The 17,649-nt window shown below is 40.4% G+C and overlaps 1 protein-coding gene and 1 non-coding gene across 3 annotated transcripts in view; one reads left to right on the forward strand and one right to left on the reverse strand.

The window, feature by feature from the left end:
- The window catches only part of VEPH1 (ventricular zone expressed PH domain containing 1), a 291,970-nt gene extending 286,294 nt beyond the window's left edge, over positions 1–5,676 (forward strand). For both annotated transcript variants that reach the window (XM_059920044.1, XM_059920048.1), the window contains one exon: positions 5,121–5,676. In XM_059920044.1, coding sequence (XP_059776027.1) covers positions 5,121–5,178 — 58 coding nt within the window. In that variant the 3' untranslated portion in view covers positions 5,179–5,676. The remainder of the gene's footprint in view (positions 1–5,120) is intronic.
- Positions 5,038–5,144, reverse strand: LOC132365646 (U6 spliceosomal RNA). Its single transcript, XR_009503169.1, has one exon. It is a non-coding gene; the product is annotated as a U6 spliceosomal RNA (small nuclear RNA).
- Positions 5,677–17,649: the final 11,973 nt, after the last annotated feature.

A 17,649-nucleotide genomic window follows, 5' to 3' on the forward strand; every position in this document is an offset into this window, starting at 1 on the left:
TTATTTGGAAATAGGGTCTTTGCAAATATAATTAGATTAAGGTGAGATGAGATCATACTGGATTAGAGTGGGCTCTAAATCCAGTGACTGGCGTCCTTAGAAGATGAGGAAAGACACAGAGACACACGGGGAAGAAGGTCAGGGGGAGATGGAAGCACAGACTGGAGTGGTGCAGCTACAAGTCAAGAAAGTCCAAAGACTTCAGCAATCACCAAAAGCTAGGGGAGAGGCATGAGGTTTCTCCCTGCAAGTGGCCGGCCTCCAGCACCGGGAGACAATACATTTCTGTTAAGCCATCCAGTTTATGGTGCTTTGTTACAGCAGCCCTAGGAAACTCATATGGCTTTATTTAAAATTTTGACATTTTATTATGGATTGCTTGGCATTAATTTTGATTTTTTTTAAATACTGCATTAAAATACCTTGATAAATGAGTTTTTTGGCACCCCCTTAAATTTTGCCCCTGAAATCCAGGCGCTGGGGCATGTTTTAACTACTTTTTTTGAATTGCTAACACATAACCTTCTCCTCAGTCAGTCATTTTGCAGAGACATATACTATACATCCAAAGAACAAAGAGTAAAAGCAAGCAAGCATGAATTTTTTTTGAATTTTAGAATTTTACTTTATTTTTTTATACAGCAGGTTCTTATTAGTTATCTATTTTGTACATATTAGTGTATATATGTCAATCCCAATCTCCCAATTCATCACACCACCACCACCACCCCCGCCATTTTCCCCCCTTGGTGTCCGTACATTTGTTCTGTACCTCTGTGTCTCTATTTCTGCCCTGCAAACCGGTTCATCTGTACCATTTTTTCTGGCTCCACATATATGCATTAATATATGATATTTGTTTTTCTCTTTCTGACTTACTTCACTCTGTATGACAGAATCTAGATCCATCCACGCCTCTACAAATGACTCAGTTTCGTTCCTTTTTATGGCTGAGTAATATTCCATTGTATATATGTACCACATCTTCTTTATCCATTCGTCTGTCGATGGGCATTTAGGTTGCTTCCATGACCTGGCTATTGTAAATAGTGCTGCAATGAACATTGGGGTGCATGTGTCTTTTTGAATTATGGTTTTCCCTGGGTATATGCCCAGAGTGGGATTGCTGGGTCATATGGTAATTTTATTTCTAGTTTTTTAAGGAACCTCCATACTGTTCTCCATAGTGGCTGTATCAACTTACATTCCCACCAACAGTGCAAGAGGGTTCCCTTTTCTCCACATCCTCTCCAGCATTTGTTTTTTGTAGATGTTCTGAAGATGCCCATTCTAACTGGTGTGAGGTGATACCTCATTGTAGTTTTGATTTGCATTTCTCTAATAATTAGTGATGTTGAGCATCTTTTCATGTGCTTTTTGGCCATCTGTATGTCTTCTTTGGAGAAATGTCTATTTAGGTCTTCTGCCCATTTTTTGATTGGGTTGTTTGTTTTTTTTAATATTGAGCTCCATGGACTGTTTATATATTTTGGAGACTAATCCTTTGTCTGTTGATTCGTTTGCAAATATTTTCTCCCATTCTGAGGGCTGTCTTTTCGTCTTGTTTGTGGTTTCCTTTGCTTTGCAAAAGCTTTTAAGTTTCATTAGGTCCCATTTGTTTATTTTTGTTTTTATTTCCATTACTCTAGGAGGTGGATCAAAAAAGATCTTGCTGTGATTTATGTCAAAAAGTGTTCTTCCTGTGTTTTCCTCTAAGATATTTATAGTGTCTGGCCTTACATTTAGGTCTCTAATCCATTTTGAGTTTATTTTTGCGTATGGTGTTAGGGAGTGTTCTAATTTCATTCTTTTACATGTAGCTGTCCAATTTTCCCAGCACCACCTATTGAAGAGACTGTCTTTTCTCCATTGTATATCCTTGCCTCCTTTGTCATAGATTAGTTGACCATAGGTGTGTGGGTTTATCTCTGGGCTTTCTATCCTGTTCCACTGATCTATATTTCTGCTTTTGTGGTACCATATTGTCTTGATTACTGTAGCTTTGTAGTATAGTCTGAAGTCAGGGAGTCTGATTCCTCCAGCTCCGTTTTTTTCCCTCAAGACTGTTTTGGCTATTCAGGGTCTTTTGTGTCTCCATACAAATTTTAAGATTTGTTGTTCTAGTTCTGTAAAAAATGCCATTGGTAATTTGATAGGGATTGCATTGAATCTGTAGATTGCTTTGGGTAGTATAGTCATTTTCACAATATTGATTCTTCCAATGCAAGAACATGGTATATCTCTCCATCTGTTTGTATCATCTTTAATTTCTTTCATTAGTGTCTTATAGTTTTCTGAATACAGGTCTTTTGTCTCCCTAGGTAGGTTTATTCCTAGGTATTTTATTCTTTTTGTTGCAACGGTAAATGGGAGTGTTTCCTTAATTTCTCTTTCAGATTTTTCATCATTAGTGTATAGGAATGCAAGAGATTTCTGTGCAATAATTTTGTATCCTGCAACTTTACCAAATTCATTGATTAGCTCTAGTAGTTTTCTGGTGGCATCTTTAGGATTCTCTGTGTATAGTATCATGTCATCTGCAAACAGTGACAGTTTTACTTCTTCTTTTCCGATTTGGATTCCTTTTATTTCTTTTTCTTCTCTGATTGCCATGGCTAGGACTTCCAAAACTATGTTGAATAATAGTGGTAAGAGTGGACATCTTTGTCTTGTTCCTGATCTTAGAGGAAATTCTTTCAGTTTTTCACCATTGAGAATGATGTTTGCTGTGGGTTTCTCATATATGGTCTTTATTATGTTCAGATAGATTCCCTCTATGCCCACTTTCTGGAGAGTTTTTATCATAAATGGGTGTTGAATTTTGTCAAAAGCTTTTTCTGCATCTATTGAGATGATCATATGGTTTTTCTTCTTCAGTTTGTTAATATGGTGTATCACATTGATTGATTTGCATATATTGAAGAATCCTTGCATCCCTGGGATAAATCCCACTTGATCATGGTGTATGATCCTTTTAATGTGTTGTTGGATTCTGTTTGCTAGTATTTTGTTGAGGATTTGTGCATCTATATTCACCAGTGATATTGGTCTGTAATTTTCTTTTTTTGTAGTATCTTTGTCTGTTTTGGTATCAGGGTGATGGTGGCCTCATAGAATCAGTTTGGGAGTGTTCCTTCCTCTGCAATTTTTTGGAAGAGTTTGAGAAGGATGGGTGTTAGCTGTTCTCTAAATGTTTGATAGAATTCACCTGTGAAGCCATCTGGTCCTAGACTTTTGTTTGTTGGAAGATTTTTAATCACAGTTTCAATTTCAGTGCTTGTGATTGGTCTGTTCATATTTTCTATTTCTTCCTGGTGCAGTCTCAGAAGGTTGTGCATTTCTAAGAATTTGTGCATTTCTTCCAGGTTGTCCATTTTATTGGCATAGAGTTGCTTGTAATAGTCTCTTAGGATGCTTTGTATTTCTGCTGTGTCTGTTGTAACTTCTCCTTTTTCATTTGTAATTTTATTGATTTGAGTCCTCTCCCTCTTCTTCTTGATGAGTCTGGCTAATGGTTTATCAATTTTGTTTATCTTCTCAAAGAACCAGCTTTTAGTTTTATTGATCTTTGCTATTGTTTTTTTCATTTCTATTTCATTTATTTCTGCTCTGATCTTTATCGTTTCTTTCCTTCTACTAACTTTGGGGATTTTTTGTTCTTCTTTCTCTAGTTCCTTTAGGTGTAAGGTTAGATTGTTTATTTGAGATTTTTCTTGTTTCTTGAGATTGTATTGTATTGCTATAAACGTCCCTCTGGAAGGTTGCCTATCACCACTTCATTTAGTTGTTTTTCTGGGGTTTTATGTTGTTCCTTCATCTGGTACAAAGTCTTCTGCCTTTTCATTTTGTCTATCTTTCTGTGAATGTGGTTTTCCTTCCACAGGCTGCAGAATTGTAGTTCTTCTTGCATCTGCTCAAGCAAGCATGGTTTTTAAATAAAAAGTTGATTTCTTCAACAAGGGATGATTACATGTTTTCCTCCCTCATTGCAGAAATGCAGCCCATCTCTCAGGAGGGACATACAGATATTGGCAGCCTTGTTTAAAAACAGTAAGCACAGTCTGATAATTCCATCTGCTTCCCCTGAGAAAGAAAAATCATTACATGGCAGTTTCAGTGGCCTTGGATCCCATGTAGGGAATTTTATTAATACATTGTATTTACTTTGAGAAAACATCTGAAGGAAAATTCTTTTAGAATTGCATGGGAGAGAGTTGGGTATTGGAGTAAGTGGCAGTTTTAGAACATGGCCCCAAGTCTTCTGACACTACTTTCATGGACAGGTGATGGTGGGTGGGGGTCCTATGGGCACACTTCTTTTTTTTTTTTTTTTTTAATTGAAGTATAGTTGATTTACAATGTTGTGTTCATTTCTGCTGTACAGCAAAATGACTTAGTTATACACATATATTCATTCTTATATTCTTTTCCATTATGGTTTATCCCAGGAGATTGGTTATAGTTCCCCGTGCTATACAGTAGGACCTTGTTGTCCATGCATTCTAAATGCAATAGTTTGGGCTTCCCTGGTGGCACAGTGGTTGAGAATCTGCCTGCCAATGCAGGGGACACGGGTTCGAGCCCTGGTCTGGGAAGATCCCACATGCCGCGGAGCAACTAGGCCCGGGAGCCACAATTACTGAGCCTGCGCGTCTGGAGCCTGTGCTCTGCAACAAGAGAGACCGCAATAGTGAGAGGCCCGCGCACCGCAATGAAGAGTGGCCCCCACTTGCCACAACTAGAGAAAGCCCTCGCACAGAAACGAAGACCCAACACAGCCATAAATAAATAAATAAATAAATAATTTTAAATAAATAAATAAATGCAATAGTTTGCATCTACTAACCCCAGACTCCAAGTCCATCCCCCCCACCCCCCTCCCCCTTGGCAACCACAAGTCTGTTCTCTATATCTGTGAGTCTGTTTCTGTTTCGTACATAGGTTCATTTGTGCTGTATTTTAGATTCCACATATAAGTGATATCATACGGTATTTGCTTTTCTCTTATTTCACTTAGTATGATAATCTCTAGTTGCAAAAAATATGGAATGCTTCACAAATTTGCGTGTCATCCTTGGGCAGGGGCCATGCTAATCTTCTCTGTATTGTTCCAATTTTAGTGTATGTGCTGCTGAAACGAGCACTGGACACACTTCTTGGATCTGGGCAGGCTTATGACTCCTTCAACCAAGAGACTACAGTGGACACAATAGTGAGGCTGGGTCATAAAAGGTAATGCAGCATCAGCCTTACACACTAGAACACTCAAGCTTGGAGCCCTGAGCTGCCGTGTAAAAGTCTAACTACCCTGAGAACATTAGCTGTAGGGAAGTCAAGCCACATAAAGAAGAGAAGTGCAGTTACTTCTGTTGGCAGTCCCAGGCCCTGAGGCAGCCCAGCCCAAGGGATGAGACCTGAAACCTCAAGGAGGAGAGGTCCACCATCCCTGCTGTGCCCAGTCTGATTCCTGACCCACAAAACCTGTGAACATAATCAAATGGTTGTTTCAAGATGCTGAATTTGGGTCAATTCATTATGCAGCAAAAGTAACTGCAAGAGAGTATGAGGGTCAAAGACATATCAGTATGAATGGGTAGATACATTATCCAAAAATATTCCAATCATCTGCAGAATGGAAGTTTACAATACTTTGGAATAAAAGTTTTTCCAAAATAATCTGGAGTAATCTTTGCACTTGTTTTCTATTATAGCTTCAGAGCAATGAAACATATAAAGCCCATCCCTTGCTCATGCTTTCTGTTCAAATTGCTTCTTAATTGTGAAAACCTCTATCTTAGTCATAAGACAGAAGGATAAAGTTAGTCAACCTTGCTGTTCGAACCCCCATTTCAAATTTTATCCCATGATTGCAGATGTGAGTAAACTGCATCCTCAAGCTTCCTAATAAGAGAATGGATTAGCATAACTTCTCAGGTGATAATGCTATTTCATGTCTATATGTTTCACAGTTCTAGCAGTAAAAATGCTAATACTATTGCTGACATTTTAAAAACTAATATGATCCTTATTTTTGCTTGTATTTTAAAGCCACAAAAAATAAAATTAACCCCCAACAATGCTCCTGCTTTTTTTTTTTTTTGTCCTTAAAACACAGTATATGATAAGGATAATGATAAAGTCCTATAAATATATAAAACGCTCATTAGAATAAGCAAGCTTTGTGTTTCTACCATCCTGGAATCCAGGTTCTCAACTTATGGTAAGGTACAAGATATACAAGTTGAAGAATCACCACCCTGGAATGTAGAATTAAAAAAAAAATGTAGCGAGGTGGATGGACATAGAATCTGTCATACAGAGTGAAGTAAGTCAGAAAGAGAAAAACAAATACCATGTGCTAACACATATATATATGGAATCTAAAAAAGCGGTACTGATGAACCTAGTGGCAGAGCAGGAATAAAGACGCAGACGTAGAGAATGGACTTGAGGGCACAGGGAGGGAGGGAAGGGGAAGCTGGGATAAAGTGAGAGAGTGGCACTGACATATATACACTACCAAATGTAAAATAGATAGCTAGTGGGAAGCTGCTGCATAGCACAAGGAGATCAACTCGATGCTTTGTGACGACCTAGACGGATGGGATAGAGAGGGTGGGAGGGAGGCTCAACAGGGAAGAGATATGGGGATATATGTATACGTATAGCTGATTCACTTTGTTGTACTTTGTTGTACAGCAGAAACTAACACCACACCGTAAAGCATTTATACTCCAATAAAGATGTGAACTGTATAAAAAACAAATAAATAAGATAAAATTCAGAAAAAGAAAGATGTGAAAAAAAATGTAGAACAGTGCTTCTGTGAATTGTTGAATTCAAGGTAGACATATAGTATTAAACAGATATTATGGGAATAATAGAATTTATCGTTTTTTCTATTTTTATTATTCAGCTACCAAATGTCATTAAAATGAATAATTCTTTTTATTTTTCCTCCAACTCTATCGAGATATAATTGGCATATAATATTACATAAGTTTAAGGTGCACAATGTGATGATTTGATACAAATATATATTGCTAAATGTTTACCACAATAAGAGTAGTTAACACATCCTTCACCTCACATACAGTAATTACCATTTTTTGTTGTTGTTATTATGTTGAGAACATTTAAGATCTACTCTTACTGGGAAAACTGGATAAGCACATGCAGAAGAATTTGACCCTTATCTTACACCACTCAAAAAAATTAACTCAAAATGGATTAAAGACTTAAACATAAGACCTGAAACCCTAAAACTCCTAGAAGAAAACATAGCTGAAAAGCTCCTTGTCATTGGTCTTGGCAGCAATTTCCTGGATATAACACCAAAGGCACAAGCAACAAAAGCAAAAATCAATAGGTGGGACTACATCAAATTAAAAAGCTTTTGCACAGCAAAAGGAACAACCAACGAAATGAAAAAGCAACCTACAGAATGGAAGAAAATATTTGCAAACCATATATCTGATAAGTGGTTCCAAAGTACTTAAAGAATTCATACAACTCAGCAAAAACAACAAAAAACCTTATTAAAAAGTAGGCAGAGGAGTTCAATAGAGTTTTCAAAAACAACATACAGATGGTCAACAGGCACATGATAAGGTGCTCCACACCACTAATCATCAGGGAAATGCAAATCAGAACCACAAGATATCACCTCATTCCTGTTAGAATGGCCATAGTGAAAAGACAAGTGATAACAAGTGTTAGCAAAAGGTGTGAAGAAAAGGGAATCCTTTTGCACTGTTGGTGGGAATGCAAACTGGTGCAGCCACTATGGAAAACAGTATGGAGTTTCCTCAAACAAAAAATAGAACTACCATATGATCCAGCAATCCCACTTCTGGATATATATCCAAAAGAACTGAAATCAGGATCTCATCAAGATATCCACACTCCCATGTTTATTGCTGTATTATTTCACAATAGCCAAGATCTGGAAACAACCTAAGCATCCATCAATTGATGAATGGATGAAGAAAATGTGGTGTATATATAATGGAATACTATTCAGACATGAGAAAGAAGGAAATTCTGCTGTTTGAGACAACTTAGATGAAACCTGAGGGCAGTGTGCTAAGTGAAATAAGTCAGACAGAGTAAAACAAATACTGTATGATCTCACTTATATGTGGAATCTAAAAAAGCCAGACTCAGAAAGCAGAGTCACCAGGAGCTAGGGGGTGGGGGAAATGGGAAAGTACTGGTGAAAGGGTACAAACTTCCAGTTAGAAGATTAACAAGTTCTGGGGATTTAATGCACAGCATGGTGACTATAACTAATAATACTGTATTATATTTGAATGTTGCTAAGAGAGTAGATCCTAAATATTCTCACCAAAAAAAAAGAAATGGTAATTATGTAACAGGAGGGAGGTGTTAGCTAACTATGGTGGTAATAATTTTGCAATATATGAATGTATCAAATCAGCACATTGCACACCTTATACAGTGTTGTCAATTATATCTCAATAAAGCTGGGGGAATAAAAAAATCTACTCTCTAAGCAACTTTCAAGTATATAATACAGTATTGTTAACCATAGTCACCATCCTGTACATTACATGCCCAGAATGCATTCCTCTTACAACTGTAGTTTGTACCCTATGACTAATATCTCCACATTTCTTCTACCAGCCCCTGGTAAACACCATTCTACTGTCTGTTCCTGAGTTTGACTTTTTAAGGTTCTACGTGTGAGATCATACAGTATTTGTCCCTCTTTATTTGACTTATTTCACTTAGCATAATGCCCTCAAGCTTCCGATTATTTTTAAATGATGGAATACAGAGCAGTGTATTTTCTTTCATGAAGGGAACTAAGACATAAACCAAACTTCAGGAGTACCTTTGAATGTTTTAGCAAAATACAAAATATGTTTCCAACCAACTTCTGCAAGTTGTTGTTAACCAAGCAGAATAAGACAGACACCAAAGAGAGAAATTGATAATAAGGGAGCATACTTCAGTCAGTTGGCAATAGTGTACTTTAATGAGCTCTATTATTCATTTTAAATTAGATGTTAATTTCTTACTATTATACATATTCACTCAGAGACTATGGAATTGGAAATGGCAGCAGAGGTTCTGCCTCCTATAACACTGGGCAAGGGATTCTCTGGGCTTTAGGTTCCCCAAGTGTAAAGCAAGAATAACAAGAACCACCGGCAGGACTGAGCACAGGGGCCAACACGTTGAGAAGCCTACGGGGTGGCATGTAGTCTGCAATCACTGGTATATTATTTTGTTATTTCACAGGTAGAACCCCTGTGATTGTTTCTTCTGGGGCAGCTAAAGCTACAGGTTTATTCTGTGAAAGACACAACTCATCTGAGGCAATGCATCACAGAGGCATGTGCAGGGATTGATCGAAAGTGATGTGTTTCTTGAGTTTTATAGAACCTACCTACAGCTATGTTGTTATTTTACGTTGAGTTTTGTATAATTTAGAGCATGTCTCTGTTTATATATATTTTTTCTCCTCTTTCTGATTCCAAACAGCTCACCACACACTCCGTCCTCTCTCCTATCTCTCCCTCTCTTTTCTTTCCTTCACTACTCTCTCTCTTACACACTCCTACTTTCACTGAACATCTATGGAAAGGAGTAGGAGGCAGCCTTTAGAAGAGGAAATTTTATATCTAACTATATACATACTATATATCTAACTAATCCTCCCCCCAAAACAAAACACCCTTAAAACAAGAAAATAAACTTTAAAAATTCTTCTATTTCCTTTTATGGTCATTTAAGGGAGAGGCATTTAAAGGAGGAAGGAAAGGCTGGCTCAACTATCACAAAAAAACCAAAAAACAAAAACACAGAGGAAGTTAAAGAAATAGAGAAAGCAAAGGGGGGGGGGCGGGGAGAAAGAGAACTCAGGAAGAAAACGAAAATCGTCAAAAGTGGAAAAAGACAAGTGAGGTAGGAAGACAAGAAAAGAGGCAATAAAAGCTCAAGCTCAGCGGGTTCTAAAGACAGCCTTAGTCACGCTGGCCAGAGTACTGGCATAGTGAAAGCAGTGGCCTGAATTCCACCCCTCTCAGGCAAATCACAGAAATCTTGGGTCAATTTCATTGCCTGTAAAAGGTAGACAAAACCTTTGCCCCTTATAAGTTTAAATTCTCATTTTATTTCTGATACCTTTTCACGTTGTCTTTAAGCAGCTTACAAAATGATTAACCACGGCTTCAAGTTCTTTAACAGCTTTTTATACCCAGCCTTTCAAAATGCCACCCCTGGATTATTCAAATGGAAACTAAGTTAAAATCACATAAATCTCATCAAGCCGGACTAGGTACTGCTTATCCCAGCCTCCATACACAAAGTCGTCATTTTATGGATGTCACTCTTCCACTTTACACACTAAGGGCACACATAAAAACGACAAGCGAAAGCCTTCAAATAAACCCAAATAACAACACATTTTACAGTTCCCTTTTAACAGAACTCCCAGTTCGGAAGATCAACTAGGGTGAGAGGTCGCGTTCACCCTTATTAGGAAACGGGCACAGTTTAAAGGCTTACTTCGAAGTCTTAGGAAATTACAAAAGAGGTTTCCTTTCCAAGAGAGGTTCAGGCCAGGGAAGGAGCAGGCGACCTTCCTACCCACCCCGCCCTGCACTCGACATCAGATTAGGACTAAGCGGTAGGATTCTGCCGCTGACGTCAAAAGAGGCCGGCTGCTGCGAGGGGCGGAGGGAAGGGCGGGCGACGACGCGACTGCGCAAGGGCGGAAGGCCGGCGGCGGACGGAGAAGGCAGGCGAGCTAGATCCGGCAGCTGGCGGAGGGAGCCGCACGACCGCGGCCACGCGAGGGCAGGGCGCGCCGCGCGTGCGCGGGGCGTGGCTCTAGTTATGCAGTTTTTCCGGCATGTGAGCGTCTCTTCTCGGCCGCTCTCGCGGCCTGGCCTGCTCAGGCCTTCCTAGAAATGATGCGGTTGGCGCTCTCCTCCCTCATGACCGTTGTGAAATCATTACGCCCCCGGAGTCCACGGCAGCCCAGCCAGGTCTTGCACGTGTTCATTGTCCCCGGGCCGAGTGCGGTCAAACTTTGCGGGGGTAGCGGGGCCTGGGGCGGGGCGGGGCGGGGGTGGGGTCTACACTCCGGGCCCTTGTCTCGCGGGGTGTGGGCCCCAGGCTGACGCCGAGTTGGTTGAAGGGCTTTCCAACTGACCACCCACTTCGTTCACTTCCCCCACGGTAGAGCCCTCCGGGAAACCCGCCTCTAGATCTGGGATGGCCCTTTAGCAGCTGGAGAAGGGAGTTAACCGCCAGAGTCCTTCCGTAAAAATTGTAAATGCCGTAATAACTATCTGATTAAATTCATTTCCGCAAAGCAGGCAGAATGTTGTGAGGTTCTTTATTGAGAAGGAAGCGTGAGTAAAGGGCAAGTGATGCTTGGTCTTCGCATTTAAAAACAGTTCCTGAAACTGTTGAGGGGATACAGTGGAGCTTTTCCAGCTTGTCTTTTCCCTGCAGCCACCTATTTCTCCCTGAACTCTCTCAGCCCAGGGAAGAGAGAGACCAGGTTGGGATTTCCGGGTCTACAGATCCAAAGCAGCCTAGAAGGAATCACATGAACAATGCCTAAAACAGACCACCTCCAGATCCTTTTTTAAATTGGAAGCCGAGATAGTCCTGCTGGGACTGAATGAACAAATATACACTAGTGATTAAACGTATGTATAAGACTATGTCTGTTATGTTTCTATTCTGAGAATTAGGTATGCACTAGATATTTTTAAACCTAAAGGCAAAACACTTAGTAACCCAGCAGACATCTCCCACTGATTCATGCTTCCCACCTTAAGGAGTAACTGGATTGCTTTTGAGATTCCAGTGATATGTATGAAAACACTGTACACTCAAAAGCAATTATACGTCAGCTCTAAGTAGTTGCTCTCAGGATGTAGGATTTAGATACCTCTGAATTGTTTCCTGATTTGTGAATAGAGAAATCTGTGGTAGTTTTAAGGTGTGGCAGAGGAGCGATATCCGGTTCGGTAGTGTGCATGTGTCGCTGTCACTATGAGGAAACATTTCCCTGAGACAAAACTAGACTATGGCTCCAGTGAGTTTAATGTCACAGTGTATATAATTTAAATCAATCCAAATAACAATTCCTCTAAAGCACCTTATGGTGGGCCTGGAGAAAGCTTGTTCTTTTAGTTACATAGTAAGATAAGTTATTTTCACTGTAACAACCAATGTTACACCGGTCCAGGGAGAAACAGTGTTACAATAGAGCCTTTGGATGCAGTCATGGAAAGGACACTGGATTGGGAATCAGAAAAACCAGAGTTCTAATGTAACCCTGCCACTCAATCTAAAATCGTCTAAAATCTTTCGTTTCTCTGGATTTCCCTTTCCTCTCATTTAATGTGGTGTTTGTCACTCTCCTGAATTCTCCTGTTTGCTGGTCAGTCTTTCCTTCTTTGCTCTTAGCACCCTAGCATAACATAGTTTAGTGAGTACTCACTAGAGGTTTGTTGAAATAATTCTTTCCAACTCTACAAAGTTTGATGTTGAGCCATTTTTATTCTTTGAAACAATACATGTAAGATCTGTTATTAAGAATGCTATTTATTGTCAAAGAATCACTCCATAGATGACTTATTACAGAGGTGTACAGTTACCTTTACAGAGGGTAAATCTTGTGGACACCACCTTAACCAAATAATCAAAATTAGCCAAAAATTGGACAATAATTGGACATCACGTGCCCCTTGCTGTGAAGCTTAGAGAAAGATTCAACATCATCTATGGAGTAGTCCTGGGAAAACATTTAACCTGAATCTAATCATAATCTAATCACTGACAACTCCAAATTAAGGAACATGCTGCAAAATAGTTGACCTGGAATCATGAAAGATATCATAAAAGACAAAACCCTAGGGAATTGTTCTAAATTAAAGAAATGTGACAACTGTATGCAGGGAACTTGATATGAGGCTCATTTTTATTTGATTTGATTATTTTTTAATGAGGCTTATTTATTTTTATTTCATAATGTTCAAAATGGCTAATGTGGTCCTGAGATTCCCAGAAGTTACCTCCTGTTCCCTCTGAGAAAACTAATTAAATGTGTAGGGAGCTTCAGAAAAGGTGATTCTTATTATTCCTAGAAGTTTCTTCCGTGAAAGACCGCTCGTGTTAAACACTTATTGGAAACAGAATACACTACTAAATGAGGTCAGCTACTTCACTGCTCAAAATTATAACTCCATCCTCAAAAGGAAAATGGAATCATATTTAAAATGTCATTTTTAGGGACTTGCTGGCCCTTTCTATTTTTAATTGCCTAGGCCCAGTTAGAGGGAAACAAAGAATAATAAAAATGAAACTACTAGAAAAGCTTGAGGAAGTAAATGTTCTTAATATTTTTCTTTTATTTTATTATTCTTAATATTATAGCTCTTGATTTTCTTGAGGTGATCACTGCTTTACACCCTGCAGAGGTCCTGAGAGCCTCTAGAAATGAGGGCCTGTTCCTGAGTCCTTCACCTTCCAGCCCCTGCCTACCTCTGCAGACTCATCAATTCCTGGTGTACACACACACTGTATTCTCACACACCAGAATATTCCTTGTGTAAGTCTTCTTTCAATTAAGATAGGTTTAAGATGAAATGAATAAAAGGGAAGTTATCTGTTCACATAACTGAAAATCCCAGGGGTAGCATATAGGATATGACTACAAGGAGGGGCCCATATGAAGTCTTGGATTGGGTTTCTATCTCTGGTCTCTGCTATTTTTCTCTGCTGACTTCATTCTCAAACTGGTTCTCTCTGCAGCTCCAGGCTTACGTCCTCCTTTCAGTAGTCCCAGCAGGAACAAGCACCTCTCTCCCCTCCCCTGGCCAGGGTACAGCCAAAGCCCCAGTCTTGGCTGTTGTCCTGAACCAGTCACTGGAAGGAAGTGGGGAAGAGGTCAGCCCCACCTCAGCCACCTACAGCGAGAACGGAGAAGTTGTGGGTCCCCCAGGGAAAATGAAAGAAGGGAGACTGAATGCTGGGCAGGCTGAAACAACAGGTGTCCACTGTATTTCTCAACACACGCAGCAATCTCATACCTCCCTGCCCTGGCCCCTGTTTTTCCACTGCCTAAAATGCTCTTCCACGGTTATCCTTCTGACAAATGCCTATGTAGCCTTTAAAAGCCAGATCACACATCACCTCCTTCTTGCCACCTTCTTTGTCCGTAAAATTACTCCATCCTTGGAACCGTTTCTGTGCCTCATACCTATTTCTATTATTATCAGACTGAATTAGATTTTCTTTAGAACAATTAATTGCAATTATACAAGTAATATATATTCATTATTAAAAAATTTGAAGAGTAATATCACTCAAAGAGTGGCCCTTGGACTGTCACCAAACTCTGAAGTGTTTGTTACGGTCCTCAATAAGTACAGAAATTGGGAGCGAGTCTAAAACTTGTTTTGGCAATTTGACAGAACCTTATGTCTGTTGAATCTAACAATAAACAATTCACGGGACTTCCTGGTGGTGCAGTGGTTAAGAATCCGCCTGCCAATGCAGAGGACATGGGTTCGAGCCCTGGTCCGGGAAGATCCCACATGCCGCGGAGCAACTAAGCCCGTGTGCCACAACTACTGAGCCTGCGCTCTGGAGCCCGCAAGCCACAACTACTGAGCCCGCGTGCCACAACTACTGAAGCCCACACACCACAAGTACTGAAGCCCGTGCGGCTAGAGTCCGGCTCCACAGCAAGAGAAGCCACCGCGATGAGAAGCCTGCGCACCACAACGAAGAGTAGCCCCCGCTCTCTGCAACTAGAGAAAGCCCACGCGCAGGAGCGAAGACCCAATGCAGCCCAAAAAAATAATTAATTAATTAATAATAATAATAATTTGCCTATATTTGCATGGCTATTGAGTGACAGGATTTTTTTTCCCAGTAAGTCAACTCCAGAGCCTCCAATACTTTCAGCCGTTGGGTTCCACTTCCTCCATACTGAGATTATTAAAAGAGATAAAATCATCTAATGTGCTTTAAAGCCTTGCCACTCAGTATAGCTCTTAGACTAGCAGTATCAGCATCACTTGGGAGTTTTTTTGGAAATGGGGCTCTCAGTCTCCACCCAGGTAATTTGTATACATCTTAAAGTTTGAGAAGCACTTCTTAAAGAATATCAGGAAATGTCAACTCTCACTGCACTGGTTTTCTATAACTGCTGTTTAAAATTACAACAAATTTAGTGGCTTAAAGCAACACAAATTTATATTATCTTACAGTTCTGCAAGTTAGAAGCCCTAAATCAGTTTCAATGGGCCAAAACCCAGGTGTTGGCAGGGTCACACTCCTTTGATGTGGTCTGTTTGGAAGTCATGCCAATAAGCTCTTCTTACTCTTGAGCTGCTGACTAAAACTAAGACTGGTTGGCCAATTTTTTTTTTTTTTTAAGATAATATAGATTGTCTCCTGTTGTGTATGTTTTCAAATTACTGTGTTTAAATGAACTTCTTTTTTTCTTCTTTTTTTAAAATTTATTTATTTATTTATGGCTGTGTTGGGTCTTCTTTTCTGCGCGAGGGCTTTCTCTAGTTGTGGCAAGCGGGGGCCACTCTTCATTGCGATGCGTGGACCTCTCACCGTCGCAGCCTCTTGTTGCGGAGCACAGGCTCCAGACGCGCAGGCTCAGCAATCGTGGCTCACAGGCCTAGTTGCTCCGCGGCATGTGGGATCCTCCCAGACCAGGGCTCGAACCCGTGTCCCCTGCATTGGCAGGCAGACTCTCAACCACTGCGCCACCGGGGAAGCCCTTTTTTTTTTCTTTTAATTAATTATTTTTATATTTTATTTTTGGCTGTGTTGGGTCTTCGTTTCTGTGAGAGGGCTTTCTCCAGTTGCAGCAAGTGGGGGCCACTCTTCGTCGCGGTGCGCGGGCCTCTCACTATCACGGCCTCTCTTGTTGCGGAGCACAAGCTCCAGACGCGCAGGCTCAGTAGTTGTGGCTCACGGGCTTAGTCGTTCCGCAGCATGTGGGATCTTCCCAGACCAGGGCTCGAACCCGTGTCCCCTGCATTGGCAGGCAGATTCTTAACCACTGCGCCACCAGGGAAGCCCTGGTTGGCCAATTTTTGACATGAAGTACCATAAAGAATAAATCCATCCAAGGACCAGCTTGACTGGATTATTTGCAATCAGCTGATATTTACTGAGTAGCTATTTGCAGCCTCATCTTTGGACCTTAATTTCCTTGCTTGAATAAAAGAGATGAGAGTAGATACTAACTTTAATCTAGCTCCAAAAGCAAACCTGTGGTTTTGTTAGCTTTACAGTTCAGTTTATCAAATTGGCACTGGCCTTAACTCTTGGTCACACATGCCCAATTTCTGGAAACACCTCCAAAAACTGTCTCAGAGCTTCGCTCCATACTCAGTCACCAAACGACTTCACTATATTGTTTCTGTGAGCTCCTGTCCCCCCACTGCAACTCTCTGGGTATAGCAATTCCAACAGGCCTCCTGATCTGCAGTCCAGGCCTATACAGAACAGAGGTTGTGGGCTATTTAAGTAGCCCACTGTGAGGACACAGAATAGAGCAGAAGTGGAAACATGGCTGATCTGCTACAAAGTGCTGCAAAAATAACAGGGTAAATTGGGACCTGTAGCTCTCCGTTAGGGAGAGAGGGCTGTGGTGATAGGACAGGCACTTGAAGATGGAACTGACTTCTGGATGGAAAGGAGAAGGCAAGACCAGGCTGCCTATGGAAGGCCCTCGGAGAAAAACATGCAATTCAGTCCACAAGTTCTGATTAAGTATCTACCATATACACAGTGTCTATCAGGTTCTGTAGAGAACGCAAATAAATGCAAAAATGGTCCTATTTTTAAGGAGTCAATGAATTCACCCATGAACTAATCAAGTAACAACAATGCATGATAGTATGGAATCATGTGTCAAAATATATACTAAAGGTTGTAAATGCTAGGTCTTGGTTCAAGTTGAGACAGAGAGGGGAATAAAGTGAGGTGGTAATGGGGTAAGGAAATGAGTGACAAGGTAAGTTAAGATTGTGGAAAGCCTCAATTGCCGAAAGGTGTTTGATCTTTATCTTTTATCTTCAGCATTTTTTTTTTTTTGAGGAAGTGGAAGAAGTAAACTGATATTTCAAAGAGCAATTTAGAGATGTCCCAGGATGAACAAGGGATGGGAGAGACTGTAGGCAAGAAGACCATTTAGAAAGCTACTGTGATGGTCCAGGCATGAGATAACAGCAGATATAGTAGAATAGAACATGCAGATTCAAGAACAATTTCCTTCCTTGAAGGAAGGAACAACAGGACTTAGTGACTAAAATACAATAAAGAAGAAATAACCAAAGATGAGTCTGAGGTTCAAGATGTCTGGATGACCAGAGTCAAAGAATTTTAGACCTGAAAGGGGTCCAATTGGACTCCCTCACTTTAAGAAATGAGAAAACGGTGGTTAAGTGTCAGAACTAGTTCTCTGCAGAGCCAGCAGCAGAATGCCCAGGCCAGTGCTATTATGAGATTTACCAAGCAGTATATACCTAAGTGTTAATTACATATAAATCACGTTCAGTCCCAACCACTGGACCACCAGGGAATTCCCCAGAATGGCTATTTCTAATGATGAGAGCAACCAGACCA

Source organism: Balaenoptera ricei, chromosome 4 (assembly GCF_028023285.1).
Source record: "Balaenoptera ricei isolate mBalRic1 chromosome 4, mBalRic1.hap2, whole genome shotgun sequence".
NCBI classification, from domain to species: domain Eukaryota; kingdom Metazoa; phylum Chordata; class Mammalia; order Artiodactyla; family Balaenopteridae; genus Balaenoptera; species Balaenoptera ricei.